Raw genomic sequence first — 24,054 nt, forward strand, 5'->3', positions numbered from 1 at the left:
CTTCCATACCTCCATCCCAAAACCCACCCAGCTCTGTTCCTCATTATGTACCGTTAACTGTGGAGGACAATGGACTTATGCCTTCATGTTTCATAAAAGAATTTTTTATCTCCTTCAATTCTTGAGATCAACTTGGCGTAACTGGACTTGAGTCCAAAACTAACAAAACTCTTATATGTGTTGACGCTCACAAGCTGTTCGCAACAATGTTTATTGCACTTAATTTCCCACTCATAAGATGGATTTTTTACTATCCTGTCCAAGATTGGTTTAGCTATCAAAACAATGTAATGTTTAAAAGTACTCACGAGTAATATAAGAAGTATATTTGTACCTGTCCTCACTGGTTTTCTCCTCACCCCCTCCCCCTTACCTCCTCAGCTTGCTCCTTAAGCATTGTGTGTCCCACCTGTCTCCAGAGAGATGGTGCGTGCAGAAGTAACGGGGAAGAAAGGGAGGGGCTGATGCTTCCCCTGACACTGCCCAGGAAACTGCCGTGGCCGCATTTGGGAAATGGTGGTTTAACGTCTTGTCTTATTAGAAACTTCGGAAGAAAAAAAAGGGGGGGGAGGAGTGCTACTTTTTAGTAAAGAGAAAAGCTCAATGCTTCCATTTGTACATACTACACAACAAAAAACCTGATTATTTTAAAAGTAGGTCAGATTTTGAGACTAAAATTACTTGATGACCTTTACACATTTGCATATGTGTGTAATTAGTACTCTTATTTAGTGCTTTTGTCCCAGGATCTCAATGTACTTCACATGATATTGGGTCTTACATCAACCCTGAAGCAGATAAGCATTATGTGTTTTTGTTTTTTTGCTGTGAAAATTTGAGACATTGGACCTTAAACCTGTCACTTATCTCAGACTGAATGTTTGTTGTTCAAAGTGTTAGGTTGGTACAAATGTAGTGTGGGAGGGGTTGCAGGAAGGTTATGTTTGGGAGAGGAGGAGAAATGTTTCTCTGGGAAGTAGGTTTTTCTTTAAAGGACAATTGTTTGAAGCTGCTCAGAAGTCAACAACGTTGGAAGCCCTAGGGAAAGGGCTTCATGACAGTATGCACGTGAGACTGTTGATGCAGGATCAATTAAAATGATCACATAGATATCATAGTCATATCTGTTTATGCATGTAATCTAACACTTTGCAGCCAAAGGTTCCCAAATGCTTGAGCTATTTACATAAAGCTCCACTGAAATTCAGCCACCTCTGAGATAGAGGGCAGCAGCTGTACGATCACATGGTTTTGTTGCATGTTAGTGGAATGGGGTAGGATGTTTTGGCCAAGGACACCAGTGAAAACCTGCATTCTTGTTTATAAACTGGCATGGCATTTTCTAATATCCATATAGGCCAGAGAGGATTCTGTTTTGAGTTTCTGTCCCAGACACTGTCCCATTAAACTGAAACAGTGCCCATTTATTTATCTTGGGCTGAAGAGCCAAGTTGGCCTTACTAATATAGCTGGCTGAAGAACAGGAATGAGTCTTTATCCCCCCATCCGCCCGAAAAAGTGATGTTTGACCAGCTCGATTTGTTGGGATTTTTATCTTCTAATTCTGGAATTTCCAGACAGAGGTCTCCCTTTTTGTGCACCTCGAAGTTACAACAGTGGAAACTATTGTAGGACACTGTTTTACACTTATCTTGGGCAAACCCTGTGGAATTAAGGGTTAAACCTTACTGAATGACGTTCAATAGCTTTGGGCCAATTGTATTGAAAATGCATATGTTTGTGTACTATTGTGGGCTTGTATGGAACTTCGCTAGGAGGAAGAAGGATTAATTTAATCTCTGGGAGATAATGTGAACCTCAAAAGATTACATTGACCAATATAGTGCAGACAATTGATTTTTTGGGACAATATATGTGAAGTGGAATTGCTAGGAAGTACTGGGCAAGAGGGGACTGAAACCCCACACCTACAATTTAAGGCTATGAAACTTTGCTCAGAGGGGAGACCTTTCGTCTGGTGATCACCTGTTGCAGGAGGACAGTTTAAAGACCCAATCTGGATTCTCCAGGGACCAACAGACAAAAAGGATTTTTGGATAAGTAGCCTGGTTTTAAACAGGCCCAGGGGATTCATTCTGGTCCAGTAAATGGACAGGACCTTGAGTCCTTAGGGAAGCATTGGAAGGACTGACACCAACCAGAGCCCTTGTGTAGATGGATGGGGGTATGATCTCTGGTAATCTTATTGGCATGTGTGTCGGCTCCTTTATTGTATTTTAATGTTTTCTCTGTAGTGCTTTTCCCTTAATAAAATATGCTTGCTTAGAAAGTGTTACTGTGTAGTAACTTCTAACTAGCAATGACCTTGTTTCATCTCTGAGAAGAGTAGTGAAGGTGGTCTGTTTAGGCAGGCTCTCTTTTGCTGGGAATAACACAGTGAAGGCAGGGAACTGTTCCGCATGGAAATACCATGGTCAGGAGAGAGAGAAAGGTGGGTCTCCACCTTAGAGCAATGGCTAGGAGTCCAGAAGCCTGAAAGTGGGTGCCCTTGCTGGATCAGGGCAACGACATCTGTATCCTCGCTCAGTGAACTGTGACAACGACCATTCTGACTTGTTGGTGTTTTTTACTCACTCTGCCGGGACATAAATAATTACATGAGGGTAGGGTAATAGAGGATTGGGGCCCTGGGCTAGCCACCCTAGAACCACAAATTCTCCTGTAAAGGAGGCTGTATTATAGGCAACACTTTGCATTGCCATATTCCCATCTCTCACCCTCTCATTTCTGTATGTAAGAAAATAACATTGTCATTAACTGTGCAATCTCTTTTAAAAACATGCTTTAGGGAGAATAAGAGTTTAGGGGACCAAATCCTGCCTACCTGCCACTTATTCAATAAAGTAAAACCTCACTAACTTGCACTGATGACAGGTATTCTGCCTGTGACTGACTGACATTTGAAAGCAAAAAAAAAAAAAAAAATTCTGTTTAATTCAGAACCCTAGTAAAGGTATAATACAGCTTGTAACAGTGTTTCTTTTATAGTTGTCTCTTGCACCCTTCTATAGAATGGTAGCTAAAATTCATGGAGCGTGTTGCTTTGACTCCTTTAACTGTCAAAAGAGCTTTCATTATATTTATATAGCAAAGGGGAAGTATGCCTCAGCTGGAAAATGACAAATTCCTTGACCCTCATTCTTTGAAGTATTATTTAGCTGAGATTCCCCAAATGTACGTAATTAGCTTGGCATAGATTTCAGATTGATTCCTAGATCTGTTTCTAGGATGATGCCAGTACAGGAACTCGTATCATTTAAGTAGGTAGATACTACTGTGTACTAAAATGGTATTTAAGAAGGCATGAGTTACTGTATTAAAATTGATAGCTTTCTTGTTAGAAAAATTGCCCTTGAAGCCTGGTAAATTAGACATAGCAAACATATGGGACAATCCTGAAGCTACATAATATGCTCTTTAAAAAACTGAACTTTCTAAGGCTATTGAGCTGCTGTATTTACTTTCAGCATGTTTCTCCCACCTTGCTATGAAAGGCACAAAAGGTCTGTGACAAAGTCCAGCCTGTCCAAATTGAATTTTTATCCACTGTCTAAACATTGGTGATTTGGTGTTCTAAATCTGCTTTGTAAACACTGAAAAATAACTTTAATTGTACTGCATGTTGTGAGAGAGGAGATTGGGGGGGGGGGGTGGGAAAGAGCGGAGATTTGTGTGAATGTGACCTAATGCCCATATTTGCTTGTAATGGGAGAAGAAACATTTAGCAGAAACTAATATCTGAGATCGAATGTTCAGTGTTAACAAGCGGATGTTGCATCATAGAAATGACTGTCTTGTATAGAGGCAGGTATCTCATAGCAGTCTGATAGTGTCATTTATTTTAGAGACACAGATGAGTCCTATCTGGCAAAGACAAGTTCATAGTATGCTGTATGACTGAGAAGCATTTCCATATTCTGTAACTTAAAACTTTAGTGCCAGTCTAGCCATGTTACTTACCATGTTATCTGTCTAGGTATGTGTATTTCAGTTCTCTTCTTCCCCTCTCCCAGCCCAAACTGCCAGCAAGCTAAAGTTTTAAGCCAGTCTGAACTTATTTGTTACCTGGGGCAGTTGGAGGCTGGCACTTTCAGAGGAAATTGAACTGGGATCCTCCTATAGGAAAGGGGAGGATAGGCAGACAAAGGTGAAAGTAGTGCTGGCTGTTTCCTGGCTCACAGGTACACAGAAGACTGATTTCCTCCACAGCAGTGCCATAGAACTTTGGGGGAGGGACAGTATGGTCACAGAGGGCAATATAACCTTTAAAATCTACATTAAAGTCCAAGCATTATAAATTTGTTGACCTTTCTTTTGTACTATACTGGCACAGAACACTTTAAAAGATGTGTATGACATTCTCTGTCAAATGTCTTCCTTGATCTTTCTACTGAATCCAAAAAACTTGAATACTAAGACAGACTGATTACTTTAGTGAGCAAACAACACTGTAATAAAAGATGATCAAGGAGAGGGTGACTGGAAAGAGTGGTAGTTTCCATAAACGGCTTCTCCTACTCCTGTCTCAATAGACTTTTTCAAGAGGAGTCTCTTATTCTACAAGCAATGTTGGGTTACAGATTAATTATTTTAAGAGGATAAGCACAAAATTGGGTATTATTACTTACAACACAACTATTTAAAAAGACTGGTTTAAAATTCCATTCTGAAATTTTTCAGTGGGTATACATGCTCACATGCTAAATCAAACAGCTTATGCTACTAAAAACATCAGACTTGCTGCCTTTTATGTATTTTGAAGAACTTTGGTTCAGAAATAAAGTAATGTTTCAAAGGAGCACCCATAGCACATGACTTCATTCCATTACTGAAGTGAAAATACAAGCCTAACGGAAAACTAAGTAGAAAAGAACGCTTTTCTCTTTAGCCACAAAACCAAGAATGAAAACAAATAGATCATGGATTAGCCCTGACTAGTTCTTGACTTTTTAGGGTTTTTTTTTTTTTAAAAAGCTTAAATCTTCCTTAAACATTGTAGTTAAAATTGATAGTTGTCTGAGCCTTTGCTGAAGAATGCAAATACAAACCATAGATTTAAAATCTGATTTGAAAAATCTTTGCCTCCTCAACTGCTTTAGCTTTCATACTCTAATCTTGTGATGGTCCTTATTTTCCAAACATTGGTGTCCTCTGCAGTAGAGAAGATCTTTATCCTATGTACCATCCCCTCTCCTTCCCCAAATCGTCTTCAGAATAAACCTTTCAGGTCTCATTTATGTATTATGTAAAGAAAAAGAAAAGGGTCAAAAACTCAAATACTTTTCCTCTTCTTGTGGGTCACCTTTTAGGATAATGACAGAGGGGACCTATTTAGAAAAGGGAGATGGAGAGGAGGAAGATGTCTTGAGTTTAATGGCCCTTAATGAGGGATTAGTAAGCCAACAAACTGGCCCTGCAAGGTGTAACAGTTGCAAGGAGTCTGGAACCCGTTCCTGAAAAACACAACGAAAATACTCAGTGCTGAGTATAGTAGATAATAGCGTAAAAGCTGTTTTAACACTAAGCTGCATTTTATGCTTTATAGCATTTTATTTCAAAATCTGCGACTTTAAGAGGTCATCTAGACTGCTAAGGACCTAATCCTACAAAGAGAATATGTGGCTGGAAATCAGTGTGGAGTTCCATTTCCTTCATTGGGGTCCTGTGCAGCTACAGGCGTCTGCCTCTACTGTTCTCTCTCTGCAACGTCTGAACATTGGGCCTTATCTGAACACAAGTTGTACCAATTTAAATGTGTTTAGAGACTGGTCTAGTCAAATTAGTGTAACCCCTCCTGGTGTGGATGTTCTCGAATAATATTGAATTAAAAATCTATTCAGAAGTGTCCACACAATCAGATTTGCACAGAATTTTAACTTCCCCGTTTCTAAACCTAGTTAGTTGAATCAGTATGACTCTTGTGTGTACAGTGAGGCCTCTTTTCTTTAGTACAGGGGTGGGGAACCTTTTTTGTATCAGGGGCCATTGACCCACAGAAAAAAATCAATCATGGGCCACACACAGCCCTGGGAGTGGTGGTGCAAGCTCTGGAGGTGGGACTGAGGATGAAGGGTTTGGAGCGCAGGAGGGGTCTTGGGGCTGGGGCAGGGGGTTGGGGGTTCAGGAGGAGATTTGGGGTACAGGCTCCAGGAGGGAGTTTGGATTTGGGAGGGGGCAGGTGGTTGGGATGGGCATGCAGGGTCTAGGAGGTTAGATTGCAGGAGGGGATTCTGACCTGGGGCAGGGGGTTAGAGGTGTGAGCTCTGTCTGGGTGGCGCTTACCTCAGGCGGCTCCCAGTTGGCGGCGCAGTGGGACTAAGGCAGGCTCCCTGCCTGCCATGGCTCTGTGCTGCTCCCAGAAGTGGCTGCCATGTCCGGCTCCTAGGCAGAGGTGCCCCCACCCACAGAGGCTGCCCGTGAAGCTCCCATTGGCCACAGTTCCTGGCCAATGGAAGCTGTGGCGGCAGGGGCAGCATGTGGAGCTTCCTCTAGGTGCAGGGCCTGTCGGGGCTGCGTGGACGTGCTGGCTACTTCCAGGAGCTGCACGGAGCCGGCAGGACTTTTAACAGCCTGGCAAGCCAGCGCTCATGGCTCCAGCCCTGCAGAGGGGTGGACTGAGCCTCAGTGCTTCTGTCCTGTGGTGCGGAGACTAGCTGTGGACCGGATGAAATTAAGCAGTGGGCCAAATCCAGCCTGCGGGCTGTAGGTTCCCCACCCCTGCTTAAGTAGGTCACTTTCTGCATCACCAGTTTAGGAGTGGAAGAAGAAAACATTTAAAACTATGTTCATGAGCTCCCAGTCTTCTGCAGTCCTCTGATATATTGTGAACTCTCAGCTTTCTCTATCTTTAGGCCAGCAGATGCACATCTTATTAGCCATTTTTCAGTCCATACTGGACATATTCTTATTGCTATCACCAAATGTTTAAAAATCATGGGTTGGACCCAAAAGATTGGCCTAACAATGCTGATTTAAAAAAAAAATCTGAGGTTTGCTTGCCTTTAAGGTTCATATTTTCAAGCTTTTTCTCTTAATCCATGAGGGCTAAAAATTACATTTTTAAAAATCAAAGCTGAAATTCTTCCATAATAACTTGTTTCCAAAAGCTGGGGCTGTATTTAAAATATCAGCTCAGACTTGTGATAAAATTGATTCTTACTTCTGTACTTTTGGTCCTGAACTAATCAACACTATTAATACATGAATGTCAGTAGAGGGGAGTCCCCCTTTCAGTGCCTTTCCTGATATTTTGTAACATGAAAGCACTACTGTAATAGCAGATATTTACCAATAGCAGGTCTAGTTGCTAAGGCTGAAGTGAGATTACCACCTCTAAAGACTAGTTCAGATCTGAGAGGGCAATTTTACCGTATGGTTCTATGCCCAGATAATTCTTATATCAAAGACCGTAGGAATTATTTGTGTATTGGGAGGGCAGAAATTGGACTTCTGTCATGTTGTGTTAGAGATGAGAATTTTGCTACTGAAAGAGCAGAAGTTTTCTTATGTTTGTAATGCATAATGGGGGCACATTTGCATGGCTTGCACACACTCATTTTATTGCAACCATAATATTTTTTAATTGCCTGTGATTTAAATGTAGCTTAAAACACTAAAAGAAAATGCTAAGGAAAGCAGTACTTAACCTCACTGGATAAGGAATAGTAAAGACTAGAACTTCTGACCACAAGGAAGATAGTTAACAGATGATTTGACTGAACTATTCAGAACTTTAGAGTAAAACCTAGGGCTGTCAATTAATCAGAGTTAACTCACATGATTAACTCAAATTAATCGTGATTAATTGCACTGTTAAATAATAGAAAACCGATTTAAATTTATTAAATATTTTTGGATGTTTTTCTACATTTTCCATATTGATTTCAATTACAATACAGAATACAAAGTTCACAGTGCTCACTTTATATTGTTTTTGATTACAAGTATATGCACTGTAAAAATGATAAAAGAAATAGTATTTTTCAATTCACCTCATACAAGTACTGAAATGCAATCGCTTTATTGTGAAAGTAACTTACAAATGCAGATTTTTTTTGTTACATAACTGCACTCAAAAACAAAACAGTGTAAAATTTTAGAGCCTACGAGTCCACTCAGTCCTACTTCTCATTCAGCCAATTGCTAAGACAAATAAGTTTGTTTACATTGACAAGAGATACTGCTGCCTGCTTCTTATTTGCAATGTTGCCTGAAAGTGAGAAAAGGCGATTGCATGGCACTTTTTGTAACCGGCGCTGCAAGCTATTTACATACCAGATATGCTAAACATTCGTATGTCCTTTCACGCTTCAGCCACTATTCCAGAGGACATGCTTCCATGCTGATGCTAATTTGAAAAAAAAAAAAAAAAAGCATCAATTAAATTTTGTGATTGTACTCCTTGGGGTAGAATTGTATGTCTCCTGCTCTGTTTCACCTGCATTCTGCATATATTATTATAGCAGTCTTGGATGACCCAGCATGTGTTTGTTTTAAGAACACTTTCACAGCAGATTTGACAAAACTCAGAGGAGGTACTGATGAGATTTCTAAAAATAGCTACAGCACTTGACCCAAGATTTAAGAATCTGAAGTGCCTTCCAAAATCTGAGGGATGAGGTGTGGAGCATGCTTTCAGAAGTCTTAAAAGAGCAATACTCTGATGCGGAAACTATAGAACCCAAACCACCAAAAAAGAAAATCAACTTTCTGCTGGTGGCATCTGACTCAGATGATGAAAATGAACATGCATCAGTCCGTACTGCTTTGGATCATTATCAAGCAAACCCTTCATCAGCAGGGACGCAAGTATACTGGAATGGTGGTTGAAGCATGAAGGGACATGAATCTTTAACACATCTCGCACGTAAGTATCTTGCAACATCAACTACAACAGTGCCATGCAAATGCCTGTTCTCACTTTCAGGTGACATGGTAAACAAGAAGTGGGCAGCATTATCTCCTGTAACCAACCTAGTATGTCTGAGTGATTGGCTGACCAAGAAGTAGGACTGAGTGGACTTTGTTTTATTTTTTGAATGCAGGTTTTTTTGTACATAATTCTACATTTGTAAGTTCAACTTTCATGATAGAAATTGCATGACTGTACTTGTATGAGGTGAATTGAAAATTTTTTTACAGTGCAGATATTTGTAATCAAAAATATAGTGAGCACTGTGCACTTTGTATTCTGTGTTGTAATTTAAATTAATATATTTTAAAATGTAGTAAAATCTCAAAATATTTAAAATAATGGTATTCTGTTGTTTAACAGAGCAGTTAATCACAATTAGTTTTTTTTTAATCGCTTGACAGTCCTAGTAAAAACTGAAAAGTCTTTCCCATCATCTAACAAGGAGTTGCTCTGTATAATGTACTTATGTTTTACTGGTGGTTAAACTATTGCCCTGTATCCTATGGAATTTACTGCTGAAGGAAAGAAATAAGTTGCCTAACTTTATGGTTTTGTAATTTATAAAATCACAGGTGTTACTAATGTAAAGAATCTCATGTATCGGGATGTAAGATGACTATTCGTGTAGATTTTTTGATTGGTTGGTTTTTTTCCTCCTCCCCTCTGGGTACAGCATACAACAATTGCCTGTACAGTGGTTAAACTGGTCCAGTTTTAAGGTGGGTGTCTTGGAATTAACTGTGGCCAGAAATAGGCAAATAGAAGAGAGAGATCATGCCACTGATTGTGTTGCAGGATTTATGGGAATTTTTCATACAAATTCCTTTTTAAAATTGAACTTGAGTGTAACATCCTTCTGTTAAAAGATGATATCTTGCCCTAGGATATGGCTTTTAAAAAAAACAAAACATGAATGCTTTATAAGACCCTTATGATTAACAGGTTACCTGGAAAACAAAAGGATTCTATTGAAACTACCACAGCTTCTGCTACAAGATTTACTTCTAAATAGGGCCCTATGAAATTCATGGCCATAAAAAATGCATCATGGACCATGAAATCTGGTCTCCCCTCATGAAATCTAGTCTTTAACCTATACTATATAGATTTCATGGGGGAAACCAGCATTTCACAAATTGTGGATCCTGACCCAAAAGGGAGTTGCAGGGGGATCGTGGTATTGCCACCCTTACTTCTGTGCTGCCTTCAAGGCTGGGTGGCTGGAGAGTTGCAGCTGTGGCCAAGTGCTGAAGGCAGCGCCCCCCTCTCCCCGCCCCCCCCTGCAGCAGCACAGAAGTGAGAGTGCAATACCACACTGTGCCACCCTTATTTCTGCGCTGCTACCTTCAGAGCTGGGCAGCCAGAGAGCAGCGGCTGCTTACAAAGGGCCTAGCTCTGCAGGCAGAAGTAAAGGTGGCAGTACCATACCACAACTTCTGTGTTGCTGCTGGCAGCAGCTCTGTCATCAGAGCTAGCTCCCAGCCAGCAGCCGTTGCTTTCCAGCTGCCCAGCTCTGAAGTAAGAGTAGCAGTACTGGAACCCCCCACCCCAATAACCTCACAACACCCCTTGTCTTCCCCCCCCACACAACTCCTTTTTGGGTCAGGACCCCTACAATTACAACACAGAAATTTCAGATTTAAATAGCTGAGATTGTGAAATTTACGATTTTTAAATTCCTATGACCATGACACTGATCAAAATGTACCATGAATTTGGTGGGGCCCTATTTAAAAAGATACTGCTGATCTGAAATTGGATTAAGTAGGTAGGAACAGAACAGCCTATTTATGGGTGGGCCTGAATGAAACTTTTCTTCATACTTCCACTTTTCCGTCCCAATAACAAGTAGGTTGTTCAGAGCAGACATTGTTCAAGCCTAAATCATAGGCTTAGTATTCCATAGTCCAGTAGATGAGGCTTGTAAAAACTGTGATCTTAAACCTGAACAGTTTGACTCAAGGCTGGATGTAAACTTATTTTATGATCATGCTGAAAAGCTAAGAGATAAGATGATTATATAGTTCATCACTTGCACAGTTCTCTCTGGCTCTGGGATAGGGTGTGTTCATTCTCCTCATCTTTTCCACTCTGAGTGCACAAGTGTGTCTCTGCACAGGCCAGGCCATGTGTTTTAGGTGTGTGGGTTTTTTGTTGTTTTTTTTTTTTTAAACTTCTATATATGAAAACACAACACAAAATATTTAATACATTTGTTTAAGGCCCTGATCCTGTAAACATAAATACATATACATATACATGTAACATATAATGCCTACTTATTTCTGTGCATGTGAATAACCTACTCAATGTGCGTATTTGCAGAATGGGGGCCTAAATGTGGAAAGACAGCGTCTTACTGTTCAGCATTTGTATATGCTAAAGTGTAAATATTTCATACACTGTGTATAGTACATACATTATCCCTTTAGCTGTCTGAGCTTGTACCATATTAGTGGGTTTTTCTCTTCGCCAAAGGCCAAATTTCAGTTTTGGGATAATGCCAAGATTTACTAGTGATATCATAAATGGTGAGCTGTTGTGCTGTCCCATGCAGAGATGACTTCCATTTGGAAGTCTGCCTCTTATGCATCGGGCTTCCTCCTTAACTCTCTTCCACTGAGGTTTCTGTTGCTGATAGAGTGCCACCCACCATAGCATCTTCTCCAGTTGTCTGTACCTATGCAATTTAGATTGTCAGCCTGTTTGCTTTGGCTCTCATCTGTGGCCACTACTTTCTTATGGGCCTTGCTGATTACAGCTCTGGCATTGACCTCACCTTATGCGGGGTGGGGGAGGGAGGGAACCTTGTAATCCCTGACTCCTACCAAGGGTCTCAAGGAGGCTTAGACTCTAGTCACCTCCTTTGTTACCTTGCCTCAGAGACCAAAAACTTGTACCATGTCTCCGTGTGAATATCCCAGAATCAGCTTTTAGACGGACCACAGAGTTCTTGTTTAGAATAAGGCTTATTGGGAGACAGGAAATGCGGGGGGACTTCTTAGATGGAAGACTCTATAGCCTTACCAGGAAGGCCACAGATCCTTGAAAGTACAGTGGACAATTGAAAGCATAATGTTTCTCTTTCTAGAGATCAATGAGGAGTCCTTGTCTGACCTTTTTGGCACTGACAGAGATCCAGGCCCCAGAGCCAAGTTCTTCCTTAGCTCTGCTGGCCACATAGGCCTGGGCTACGCTAGCGGAGAGTTTAAACTACGATACGCAACTTTGACTTCAGCTATGCTATTTGCATAGCTGAAGTGTCTTAGTTCGACTTACTTGGCTGTCCTCACTGTGGCAACTCCACTTACTCCTCCTACCAAGGTGGAGTACCGGCGTCGATTAGCGGATCGATTTATCACGTCCAGACGAGACGCGATAAATCGATCCTCGATACATCGAACACTACCCGTTGATCCGGCGAGTAGTATAGACTTACCCTTAGTTGATCATGACTCTTTTTTGAAATGCAGACTGAGAGGGTTCACTAACCTAGTCTGAGTCCCTTCATTGTCTCAGTCTAGGGAAAATTAATATTTGGATGAACCAGGAAGCCAGTCCAATACATATTTAGCATTACAGTATAGCCCACTGCAACAGAGAGCAGAAAGGGCAAAACTGTTAACATGTAAACTATGTTCTTACAGCTAACCCCTGTTCAAACAACTAAAAATAAATGAGAGATGTGGGACCTTTATAAGCAGTAGTTGATCGTGTGTTGTTTCTATAGCGTCTTAAAAATTAAGTATAACCAGGAGGATATCTCACTATTCGAGTACTTAATCTTTGATATTCTTTCGAACTAGGGAGCTAAAGAACTCTTAATATTCCCTCCACTCATACAGTAATGATGCGCTAGTTGCTACTAAAGCAAGAAGTGTATCTTGATGTCAGTTGGAATGCCATGTATAGGAAGGCAGTAGGATTCAGTTCTATAGTGGTAGGGACAATATCCTTTCAGACTCCCTAAAATGTCTGCAAAAAATGTACTTTACCCCCATAATGTGGCTTTCAGCCAAAAGTGTAAAGAGTCTAAAGGAACTGCAGCTTTGTATTGTATGTAAGGATTAGGAATGTATGCATTCCTTAAAGGGTGTGAGGAGATATTAGTATATAATATATTATCTGACTTTCCTGTGTTGCAGGGAGTGGGCAAGAAGATTTCTTAATTGGCAGGGGTTAGATCTTCAAATCTTGGTCTTACCATTTCTAAATAGAGCTTTTTTTCAGCTTTCAGTGCCCTCCTCCACCTCCCCTTAGGTACCCCAGCACACATTGTTGAGTTGGAAAATCCTTCCCTTTTTGATAGGAATTTTTTTTTAAGTGTGGAAATTGAGTACTGTCTCACATTTTAAAGCATTCTAGAATTCTGCAAATACTAAAGCTAGGATGGAAAAGAAGTTTTATAAGAGTTTAGATTCAGTTGAAAAGAAATCTAGAACCTGCAAAATTCTCTCGTGCTTGACTGTTTTTAAACAGTATCCTTTTATCTGAACAAATCCTTAAAGGCATTGAGTCATCTAGCAGACAGCTTCTGGGGTGTGGCAACTGTTGATTCTCCAATAGGTAAATAACTGGAAAGAAGGAAGGAAGAGATTTTTCTAATAACTTACTTTAATGACTCTTGGAGCCTAGGTAACTCACTGGAAGTCTTATGTTTTAAATCGAAGGTGTTCCATTTTGTAATTAAATACATTAAAATTAGTATTGTCAATATTTTACAAGTATCAGAGGGGTGACCATGTTAGTCTGGATCTGTAAAAGCAGCAAAGAATCTTGTGGCACCTTATAGACTAACAGACGTTTTGGAGCATGACGAAGTGGGTATTCACCCCTGAAAGCTCATGTTCCAAAACGTCTGTTAATCTATAAGGTGCCACAGGACTCTTTGCTGCAATATTTTACAGTTGATGTAAGTGTAGTTTCGTATATAAATTATAATTTTCAAGGGTGGTCTCCAGTATCTACATTCATTTTAAGTAATGAAAGCTATTTAAACTTGAAACACTGTGCAAAAGGACAGATATTTCTCTTCTACCTCTTAATCCCAGACTAAAAATATTTTTAAATGTCACTGGTATACAAGTTTCTCACCTATAGTTTGTGGTCTGTTAGTTTTGCTTTCTGTAGTGTTGCATTTGTAAAATGACATGTCCATCTTTTCACCCTAAGGAGGAGGAAAAATACACCAAGCTGTACAGTATGTAGCTAGTAAATAAAAATATCCTTGCATTATTTTAGAAATGCAAATTATACAGGAAGCAAATGGTGGAACAGTGATTCTCAAACTTTTTTTTCATTTGTGGACCTCTAAAAAAAATTTTGAATGGCAGCAGGGACCCCTCTGGAAATTAGATAGTCTGCAGACCCCAGGAACCGTAATTTGAGAACTTCAATAACTCAGACATAAGTTAGGGGGTTGTTATAAAAGTGGATGGATGAGATTCTGTGGCCTGCATTGTGCAGGAGGTCAGACTAGATGATCATAATGGTCCCTTCTGACCTTAAAGTCTGAGTCTATGAACAAGGAAGGAAGAGGAGAGCATTGCATCCCCTTTCCCTCATCTTGTGTAGCAAAACTGTCTCTGGTTTCAAGTTCTTGTTCTCATGGTTTATTACCTCTCCCTTACTAATATTTATGTTGCAACCCTGGGGGTGGTGGAAGGAGTCTTCCTGAGGTGTGCAAAGTGCAATACTTTTTAGGTGACAGTATTGTTGTATAAGACCTTCAGAGAATCCTTTTCTGAGCTGCCATTACTGTGCTGCTCCTTATGATACTTCCTGCAGTCTTGGTTGCTGCTTTCCTGTTTTTGTTTTGTTTTTTAAATTAATAGACTGTTTCTTTGTTACTAGTAGAATATCTCTAGTGTTCTGCATACGGTACTAACCTTTCTGTTTTATACTCTTGATCACCTTTCTCCTTTTGCCTTTGAAATAAACAGTCAGATTTATTAAAATATTTGTTCCACAGTGTTCTTAAACCTCCCTTAATGCCTTTTTACATGCTCAGTAGATCAGTTATAAGCATAATTGATGTTTATTGGATTAATACTGATTGGCTTGGAAGAATAATCAGTTGCCTTTTACCTTTAAAACCTTATGTTAAATCTAGTTCTAGCATAAAGGGGAGCTGAATTTAAACTCCTAAATTTAATTTGGTCATTATGACATTCTTTTAGGATTAAGGGTGTTTTAAATGCAGTGTGCAGTCCTTGCTCACCATGTGCTGTGGTCAGAAGCAATCAACACTAAAATGCTTTTTCATTTAACCAGAAGTCCAGTCCAATTCGAGGCTGAGTAACACAACCTGTGGTGCAATCTGGATAAGTCAGTGCCCTTAATTAACTTTGTCTACGTGATAACACAAAACTCTAATTTAGGAATACACTAAAATGTAAATAGTCTCTTAAAAATAAAGAGAGAGTGAGAGACTGGAGCCATTGTTAATGCTCATCCTCAGTGAGGTGAAGATGCCTATGATGCTTTTTAAGAATTTTTTTTACTGGAAATAATGCTTTAAAAACATGTACAGTACTGGTTCTATGAAATATACATATAGTTCACACTGGTTGTATGGTTTTTCAATATTTTTTATAAATCACTGTACTTATTTTCTCTTCAGCTCAATGTTCGAGTTACCACTGTGGATGCGGAGCTGGAGTTTGCCATCCAGCCCAACACTACAGGCAAACAGCTATTTGACCAGGTCAGTTTTTCATGTGTGTGAAACCATTTTAGATTGTAAGTTCTTCTTCAGTCATGAACCATTTCTCTTCTGACTTTGTGTAGGGCCTATCAGAATGGGGTATTCTAAAGCCTGACTGTTGCCTTTGGACTTAACCACAATAAAAAAGCAAAGATCCTTTTTAAAAAAAAAAAATAAAAAATTGGCCACTATTTTTTTATGTTCGCGATAACTGACAAACATACCATTTATTTGTTAAATATCCACCAGTGCATTCACCCAGCCTTTACCGCTCTTGATATTTGCCTTATTCTCTCCAGCAGAGACCCTCATGGGTTGTCCTCTCAGTATGGTGAACACAATAAACACAAATTTGTGAACATAATCACCCCCCTAATGAGCCTCTGCTAGAACTCAGTGCACTTTCTGTGAGGTTGCATTATCTTACAAAATTACTCAGCCATTTAATAATTATTAATCTCACTCTGAGACTTTAAATATTGAGCATCTGTCCCTGCTAGGAGATTACAAAGGGAAGAAGACAATAACAGCCTGGAATGAAGGGGCAATGGTAATGGCTTATATTCCAAAGGATATGAGAGAGGGTGATTAGTATCCCCGGGGCGCACATTTCTCTAGTGAAGCCCATTTCCAAGTGATTATGAATCTTTCTGTTTATATTGAGTTTCATTCTCTGGGTGCCAGAGGTATAGTAGAGTCTGCCAGAAAGGTTTCACTGTGCCACCTTGCTAGTTTCTTCCATTGCTGATGTGCTGTCCTGTGAAGAATGAGCTGTTTAAAACTCTTTCATGTGGGTAATGTCTTACCTTAAGCTGATGGTATGTCTTGTCTAGATTAGTGACTTTTGTCTTCCTACTGATGATGTAGAAGGACATACTGTAGAATGAGCCCTGAGCTACAGTACACTATTAGATCAACATAGGGCAGCTTATGTCGACCTAACTATATCATTGTACACACTACAGCCTTGCTTCCTCCAATATAAGTGCCCTACTACACTAACATAATGGGGCCTTGTCTACACCACAAAGTTTTGTCAGCAAAAGTTATTCCGCTTTAATTAAAGCGCTTTAATTAAAACCGCTGTTGCATGTCCACACTATTGGCAGAGGGCATCCTCACTAGCAGTTCTTGCATTGACACAGAGCAGTGCATTTGGTAGCTATCCCACTGTGCAGCTGGCTGCAGGGTGTTTTGGGAAGAGTTCACAATGCCTCATGGGGCATGTATAACATCATGTGATGCAGGTTTCTCCAGGGACATCCTACTAGGTTGAAAAAGCTGTTGAAAACTGAAGTGTGTGGGGAGGGAGAGGAGAGCGGTGTGTCTAGGGTGGGGGAGACAGCAGGCTGACTGACTTATCCTGAGGGAGAGGGACACTTCCCCCACATTGGACCCTGGTGGCACAACAGTCTCTCCAGAAGCAGCCCGCTATGCCTGCTTGCCTGTGGTACTGTGATTCCTTCCGAGTTCTCCCACAGCCTCCTCAGCTCCGCATCCTGAGCAGGCAGCTCTGTGAGCTCCGTGTGAGGGATGTCAAAGCAGCACAGCAGTGTCTCCCCCCGCCAGCCCCTGTCCCTTCCCCACCAGTGTAGGGCAGAATAGGAGCATTCCATGTTAATTATTTGCTCTTTGTTCTCAAAATGGAGCAGCATGCTCAGCTGTCAGATACTTCAGGTAGCTTTGAAAGGGGAGATGCTCATGCCTGCAGGCTAGCAGAGATCAAAACAGTGAGCAGAGCGGTCACAGCAGGCATTATGGGATACTGATGGAAGCCACTTATGTGGACAAAACAAACAGCAGTGTCTACTCTGATGCTTTGTCACTTTGACTTTGCTGCAAAAAGCTTTATGCCTCTCATTGAGGTGGTTTTATTTTGTTGGAAAAACAGCAGAGTTTTGCCACCAAAAGTAGCTTTGTAGTGTGTACGTCTCTCCTGTTTTGTTAGCAAAAGGCAGCTTTTGCCAACAAAACTTTGTAGTGTAGACAAGGCCTAACTCTACCTCCATGAGAGGCATAGGGCTTATATTGGTATAGTTAGGGTGACAGTGTCCATGTAGATGCTGCTTTACTTATGTCAGCTGTTGGCTGTCTGTCTTGTCAATTTCACGGCTCCAGGCTAGAGCTATGAAATTGACAAGAAAATCCTCCTCCCTCCCAGCCAGGCTGCCCCCAATGTCCTGGCTCCACACTCCACACCAGAGCACAGGTGCTGCCTAGGCTCCCCACACTGTCTGTTTTAGGTTGGTGGAATGTGCACCACTGACAGAAGGAGGGTAGTGTGGATATGAACTCCACAGTAATTACTGCAGTGATTGTAAGTTGACCTAATAGGCCTGCATGACAGTATCAGGGTTTTGTGTTAAGGAGAATTCTTTTAATAACTGACTATACAGTAGAACATCAGTTATGAACACCAGAGTTACAAACTGACTGGTCAATCACATTAGCTCATTTGGAATTGAAAGTACGCAATCAGGCAGCAGTGGAGATGGAAATAAAAAAGCAAGTACAGTACGTTGTTAAATGTAGACTACTAAAAAGAAGTTTGTTTTAAAAAAAAATAGATTTCTCCAGGTAAGGAAACTGTTTCTGTGCTTGTTTCATTTAAATTAAGATGGTTAAAAGCAGCATTTTTCTTCTGCACAGTAAAGTTGTATTAAGTCAATGTTTGATTGTAAACTTTTGAAAACAACCATAACCTTTTGTTCAGTGTTACAACATCCATTCCCAATGTGTTTGTTACTCTGAGGTTCTACTGTTTATATACATAAGATGAACACGCTTACTTGTATCAGGTATCTTTTTAAATATCTGGGTTAAAATATTGCACACGTGAATTGCAGTAATACCTTGGACTTCTACAATAACACCTCTTGATTCAAGTCTTAAGGCAATTGCCAAAGGCCGGTATTATCACCATTCTGTACAGATGGGGAAGCAAGGAAGAAACTGAGGGACAGATGTTATAAGTTGGCTGCAGAGTAACAGGACCCCAGAAGAGTCAGGCATTTTGCATATTAAGTGTAACTGCTTTTTACAGGGCATATCCACCTGTGCATTAGGACAAAGCAAAGAGGCTGGCCATTGGTGTCAGTGGGTTCTTCAAGACACATAGTTCTTAGGCACTGAAGAACATGGGCAGCCAAACTGTCTTCTCTTGCTGTTGCTCCGAGGATATGCTTAAAAGAAACAGCATGAGCTCATCTCTGATGTCACTAGTGGGAGGTGGGGCTGCTATGGCTCAGAACAAGAACAAGGCAATGATTGGATTGAGGCAAGTGGCATTTTTGTAAACCTTACCTTCTTTTTGTGCATGTAATACCCAAGAGTTTTTATTGATTGGGTAGAACAGAAATAGGCCAAGAATGGCCTAATTTATCCTAGGCTTGCTTTTCACAAAGACCTAGCTGTACTTCTATATATTTGAGAGATGAATTCACAGCTCTGGCTTGAAGGAGAACTTCTTTGTAATCATAAAGACTCCTCCTGTATGCCAACAGAGCATTAATATTGCCTGGAAAGAGACTAAAACTGTACACAAAAATGGCAAGATTAGCTTAACGTCTCTTAGAAAATGTTGAATGAGTTGGGTCAAACAGTTTTTCTTTGCTCCTCTACTGCTCCTTTTAACAAAAGGCTGTGTAGTCTGTCTTTCAGTTTAAGTAGGCAGAACTGGCTGAATAGCATGCATTCTTTGTACAAATGTTGTCAACACACTTTGAATGACATTTCAGCCAAGAGTTGGCCAGAGCCAACTCAGTCTTGTGGGAACTGTGCGGATTCCCTTTTTATAGAAAAGATAGTCTGAGTAGCTTTTGTTTTGGTCTGACTTGCAATCACTGCTGTACTTGAAAACTAACTTGCAATATCACATTTTATTGTAAGAATGACACAATTTTAATTTCTTTTGATCACTACAGACCTGGGCTAGATTTGAAATCTATAGACTGTTTGTCAAATCTCCAATAAAATAACTTTAATTGAAGCAGCATTTAGTTGTATGACCTATCTACAGTAACTACCTATAGATCTGGCTTGATTTGCTATCCAGAGAATAGAGGAGGGTTGCAGCAGGAAGGAGGAGAATATATTTCTTTCAGAGTTTAACTTTCAAAAGTTCCAAAGTCTGACTTTTTCAAAAATGATTTAGGAACTACTGAAAAATCTTATCCTCAATCTTTAGTGTTGCCTGCTATAGATGCAAGTCAGATATTTCAGGCAGAAGTGATTTGTTTTAAGATACTTCTTCAAGTATCTAACTCTGTATTTCAAGATGGTATATCCATAGAATACAATCAAGCAAGGTGGTGGTATACTAAATATAGCTAGCTTTTGCATAAATGGCAGAAGAGTCTCAAGTTTTCTTAGCCACAATTGAACTTTGATGTGAAAAATGATAAGCTTGAAACAAGTTTAAAAAATAACAAGAGTGGCAAAGTAGTGTTTACTACCTCTTACAATGACTTACTACATCTACCAAGATTCCTAGGAGTACCTTTCTCTCCCACCCCTGCCCACTGTTCTTTTTAACAGTCTTCCATATGATTGGGATAAAATACCAATGAAATAGTATGCTGGGACAGAAAACTCTTTAATCTGACATGGTCTTGCAGTGTCTGTTGCTGGAAAAGTAGCAAGGTCTTGCAAATCTCACATTGAAATGAGGGAAATTAAAAATAAGTGTGTCTGTTTTGGATTATGTTAACATACATTCTCCATAGACATGTGGACCTCCCCAGCCCTCTCAGCATTTACCCCAATATAGAACAAGGTCTTGAGAAGATCTCATTTAAAGTCTCGCATGTCCCATCATCATACTCTGTTCCAGCAACTCTTTGCATCTCTCATTAAACAATTAAAAAGAACAAGAGTTGGGGATCAGTTCCCCCTCAGAAATCAGTTAACTCTGGCTGCAGGTGAACAGCAATACTCAGCTATGTCTAATTGAAAAGCTGCATTGAGAGATTGTTGGGTTTTTATGTTTTGAAGGGGTGGGATTGAAATTTAAACTGATCTTTATTTGAAAACTCCCACACCTGAATCTTTTCTGGTTCCTGAGGCACTCTGCTGTGTGACAATAGCTGCTGTACAGAATAAAACTATAGTCTACCAACATCTTGCCATAGTCCATGCAGAAGTTGGCTCTCAAGGACTCCCCAACAGCACAATGTAAGGGGCAATTGTAACAAGGCAATGACTAGAAGCAGGCTTTCTATATGAATTAAGAAAAAGAAAGTTAGTATTTATTTTTTAAAAATCTATAATAAACTACAGTAAAGGGATATCATCCTCTTAAAACCTTCAGACTGTGTGTGTGGTGTGATGGGGGTTTACCTTATGCTGTAGCAAGTGACAGCTAAGATTAGAGAGAGATTATTTTCCTGCTCTTTCATTTTGTTGACTTAGCATTTTGTGTGTAGAAACAGTGAAACTGACTAGGAACGTAAGACTTGCCAGACCCAGGATCCATCCAGTTCAGCATCCTGTCTCCAGTAGGGTCCAGCAACAGATGCCTTGGGGGAAGGGGCAAGAAACCCTACATTAGGCAGATGTGTGATCATCTTCCCCCCCTTCCCCCCCCCCCACACACACTTACTTGTCCTAACCCCTAATAATTAGATTGGCTTAAATCCTGAAGCATGAGATTTAATATCACTACTCAGTCAGTCCATTATATGTGTGGGCCTTTGCCCAGCAATGGGAGACTTTAAAAGGAAAGGTGACTGTGAACCCAGTTTTCATTACTAATGTACCAGCTTATTTCCATTTTAAGATCGCAGTCTGTGGACTGGCATTAAATTTTTTCGTGTGTGTTTTAGGAAGTGTTTTGATTAAAGAGCATTTCCAGTCTGGCAAAAGCCACCACTTTATCGAACACATCTAACTTGGGCTGCAGAACCCTTGCTGCTGGTGATGTGAGAGTATGAAAGGAATCCGATAACTCCAGCTATGATATAGTCTTTCAGGACTGGCAATCAGAAGGCCTCTTCATTTTGGGAGGCAGCACACTTTATCTAGAAATCCACAGAGAGAATGGATTTTTCTCCCCACCCCTATGTTTAGAATCACTGTCTGGAGCAGAATTGGACTTTAAGTAGTCTTCTGCTGAAAGGAGCCACAATGTATGCTATTCTCTCAAGTTAGGCTGTCTGTATAAGTGTCTGTAAATACACCACATTCTAGAAGAGAAACAGCTATAGACCACTGTTTTTCTTTTTGGTAAACATTCTAAGTAGGACTTTGATATTGTTAAACTTACAGATTTCAAAAGACAAGGGGAAATATCTCTACTGTCCGATTAGAATGTAGAGCACTGGAAGTATTACATCAAATAGTCATCTTAAGTTGGCCTAATTCATTACCCCAGTAGCCTATTTTCAGGCTTTCGAACATCAGTTGGTTTTCTGCTTGCAGTAATGTGAAGGGTTTGCCTATATGGGGGAAACTGATAGACTGTTTATTCCACTGTTCAAAACAACTTCCCTATGTAGACAAGCCCAAACAAGCATGTAAATCTACGTGTACCTGAAAGCAGCAGAGTAAGACTGAAATCTGCATGAGCAGGCTCTAATACATGTAGTGCAAGCTCTGCGGATTACTAGAAAACTCTGTTTTTCAAACTTACTGTGTGTATGGCAGACCTCTGAACCTTTATTTAATTGGGAACTACTTCACTGGCTTGTGTGAAGGTGTGGGTTTTTTTTTTAATAAAATAGTTAAGCCTATGAATGTTCCAACCCCTTTCCTTTTAGATCAGGCTCATATTCAGAGTCTTCATGCTTTTCCTACAGTACATGGAGTTTCACAATCCTGGATTCCTACAATCTTTCAAAAACAGCCAGTAGTTTCTGCACAGTAACTTATGGGTAATGGAATGGGATCAAGTTAGTGGCACACTCACCTCCTCTAAACAACTTCTGAGAATATACTTTGGAAGGCAAGACCTACTTTGAGAGCTGCTGGCTTAATTAACAAACAATTTTTGTGATTAAACTGAAGATCCTTAGTCCAGTTTGTGTCATTCTGTTTGTACATTCACACTGATCAAACATCAGTTAACCAAAACTTACTCCCATCTGTATCAGTGACTGATCTCCCGTCTAGTCAATACCTTTAATACAAACAAAATAATCTTAAAAGTACTAAGTTATAAAGCTACATACCATCTGCTTATTTTTTAAATATCGCATCACATAATTTAAGTACCTATGCAAAGTGTGAGCAAATGTTAATTCTATGAGACTTGTTAAAATCACAGACCATCATGGTGTATGAGTGAGAGTATTTTCACATTCTTGTGATCTGTGAAAACCCATCTTGATTGTGATGCCTGGAGTTAACATTTTGAAATCCCCAGAGGTAAGGGAGCAGCATCTGTCAAGTAGACCATTTGTAATAGCTTGTCAAGGTGAACTAGGTTACCCCTGCAACAGGGGGTAGTCAACTATTTTTTGTTAAGCTACAAATTTCTTGGTCAAGATATAGTCAGAGTCCAGACTCCAGAGAAGAAAATTAAAAAAAAAAAAAAGTAATTACAATTTCTGTGTCCTTTCAAAGGCATCTGATGGTCCAGATTTGGCACATGGTCCACCTATTGACTAACCCTGTCCTACAAATAAATTAAATATTGTAAGCTATCAGCTAAAGTAGTGTCTTGACTTTTTAAATTAGTAGTATAATTGCTTTATTTGATCTGGAAAGAGCCAAATGACCCTTGAACTTAAAGGCCTTTTTAAATGAATTGTAACCTTGCTGGAGAGTAGATTCAAATATAGTTCTGTTGAACATGATTTTAACTTAAACTGGGTCAATTACACTGAGGACAAGGCTTAAGTCCTTCATCACTGCAAAAATGAGCCAAATTCTGCTTGCCTAACTCATGGAGTATTCCTATTGGCTGCCATGGTTTTTGCTAAGAGACCACTCAAATACGAGCAGTAGGATTAGGCCCTGCAGTGTGACACTGTTGTAGGCAATAAAAATAGCTTTAGTATGTGACCTTATTTTTTCATCTTCCCCTTTCAGTTAGCATGCTGCTGTTAGTTGGCTCTCATAGGACTACCAAGCATCTTACTCCATCTGGAATAAATATGAGACTCTAGAATTTGTTGCTTCAGTACCCTTTACTTGCCATCTTGACCATGGGAAGTGCGCTTTTTTTTTTTTTTAAGTTGTATCTAAAGGTCTCAATGGTGAGTTGATGCATGTATCCAGTTACTGGATTTTTGTGGTTTGATCTAGGTTTTCTGTATTACCATCCTGACTCAGCCAAATCCCGATTCAAATCTCAAAACTCATGAGATGAAAATATATAATATAAAAGGCGGCTTTGTCTTCCGTTGCTGGCAGGGACGGCTCTAGGAATTTTGCCACCACAAGCACGGCAAGCAGGCTGCCCTCTGCGGCTTGC

General features: G+C 40.1%; 1 protein-coding gene across 2 annotated transcripts in view; it reads left to right on the forward strand.

The window, feature by feature from the left end:
* The window catches only part of EZR (ezrin), a 53,716-nt gene that overhangs the window by 7,897 nt on the left and 21,765 nt on the right, over window positions 1-24,054 (forward strand). For both annotated transcript variants that reach the window (XM_050949664.1, XM_050949665.1), the window contains exon 3: window positions 15,558-15,641. In XM_050949664.1, coding sequence (XP_050805621.1) covers window positions 15,558-15,641 — 84 coding nt within the window. The remainder of the gene's footprint in view (window positions 1-15,557; window positions 15,642-24,054) is intronic.

The sequence above is a fragment of the Gopherus flavomarginatus genome, chromosome 4 (genome assembly GCF_025201925.1).
Source record: "Gopherus flavomarginatus isolate rGopFla2 chromosome 4, rGopFla2.mat.asm, whole genome shotgun sequence".
NCBI lineage: Eukaryota > Metazoa > Chordata > Testudines > Testudinidae > Gopherus > Gopherus flavomarginatus.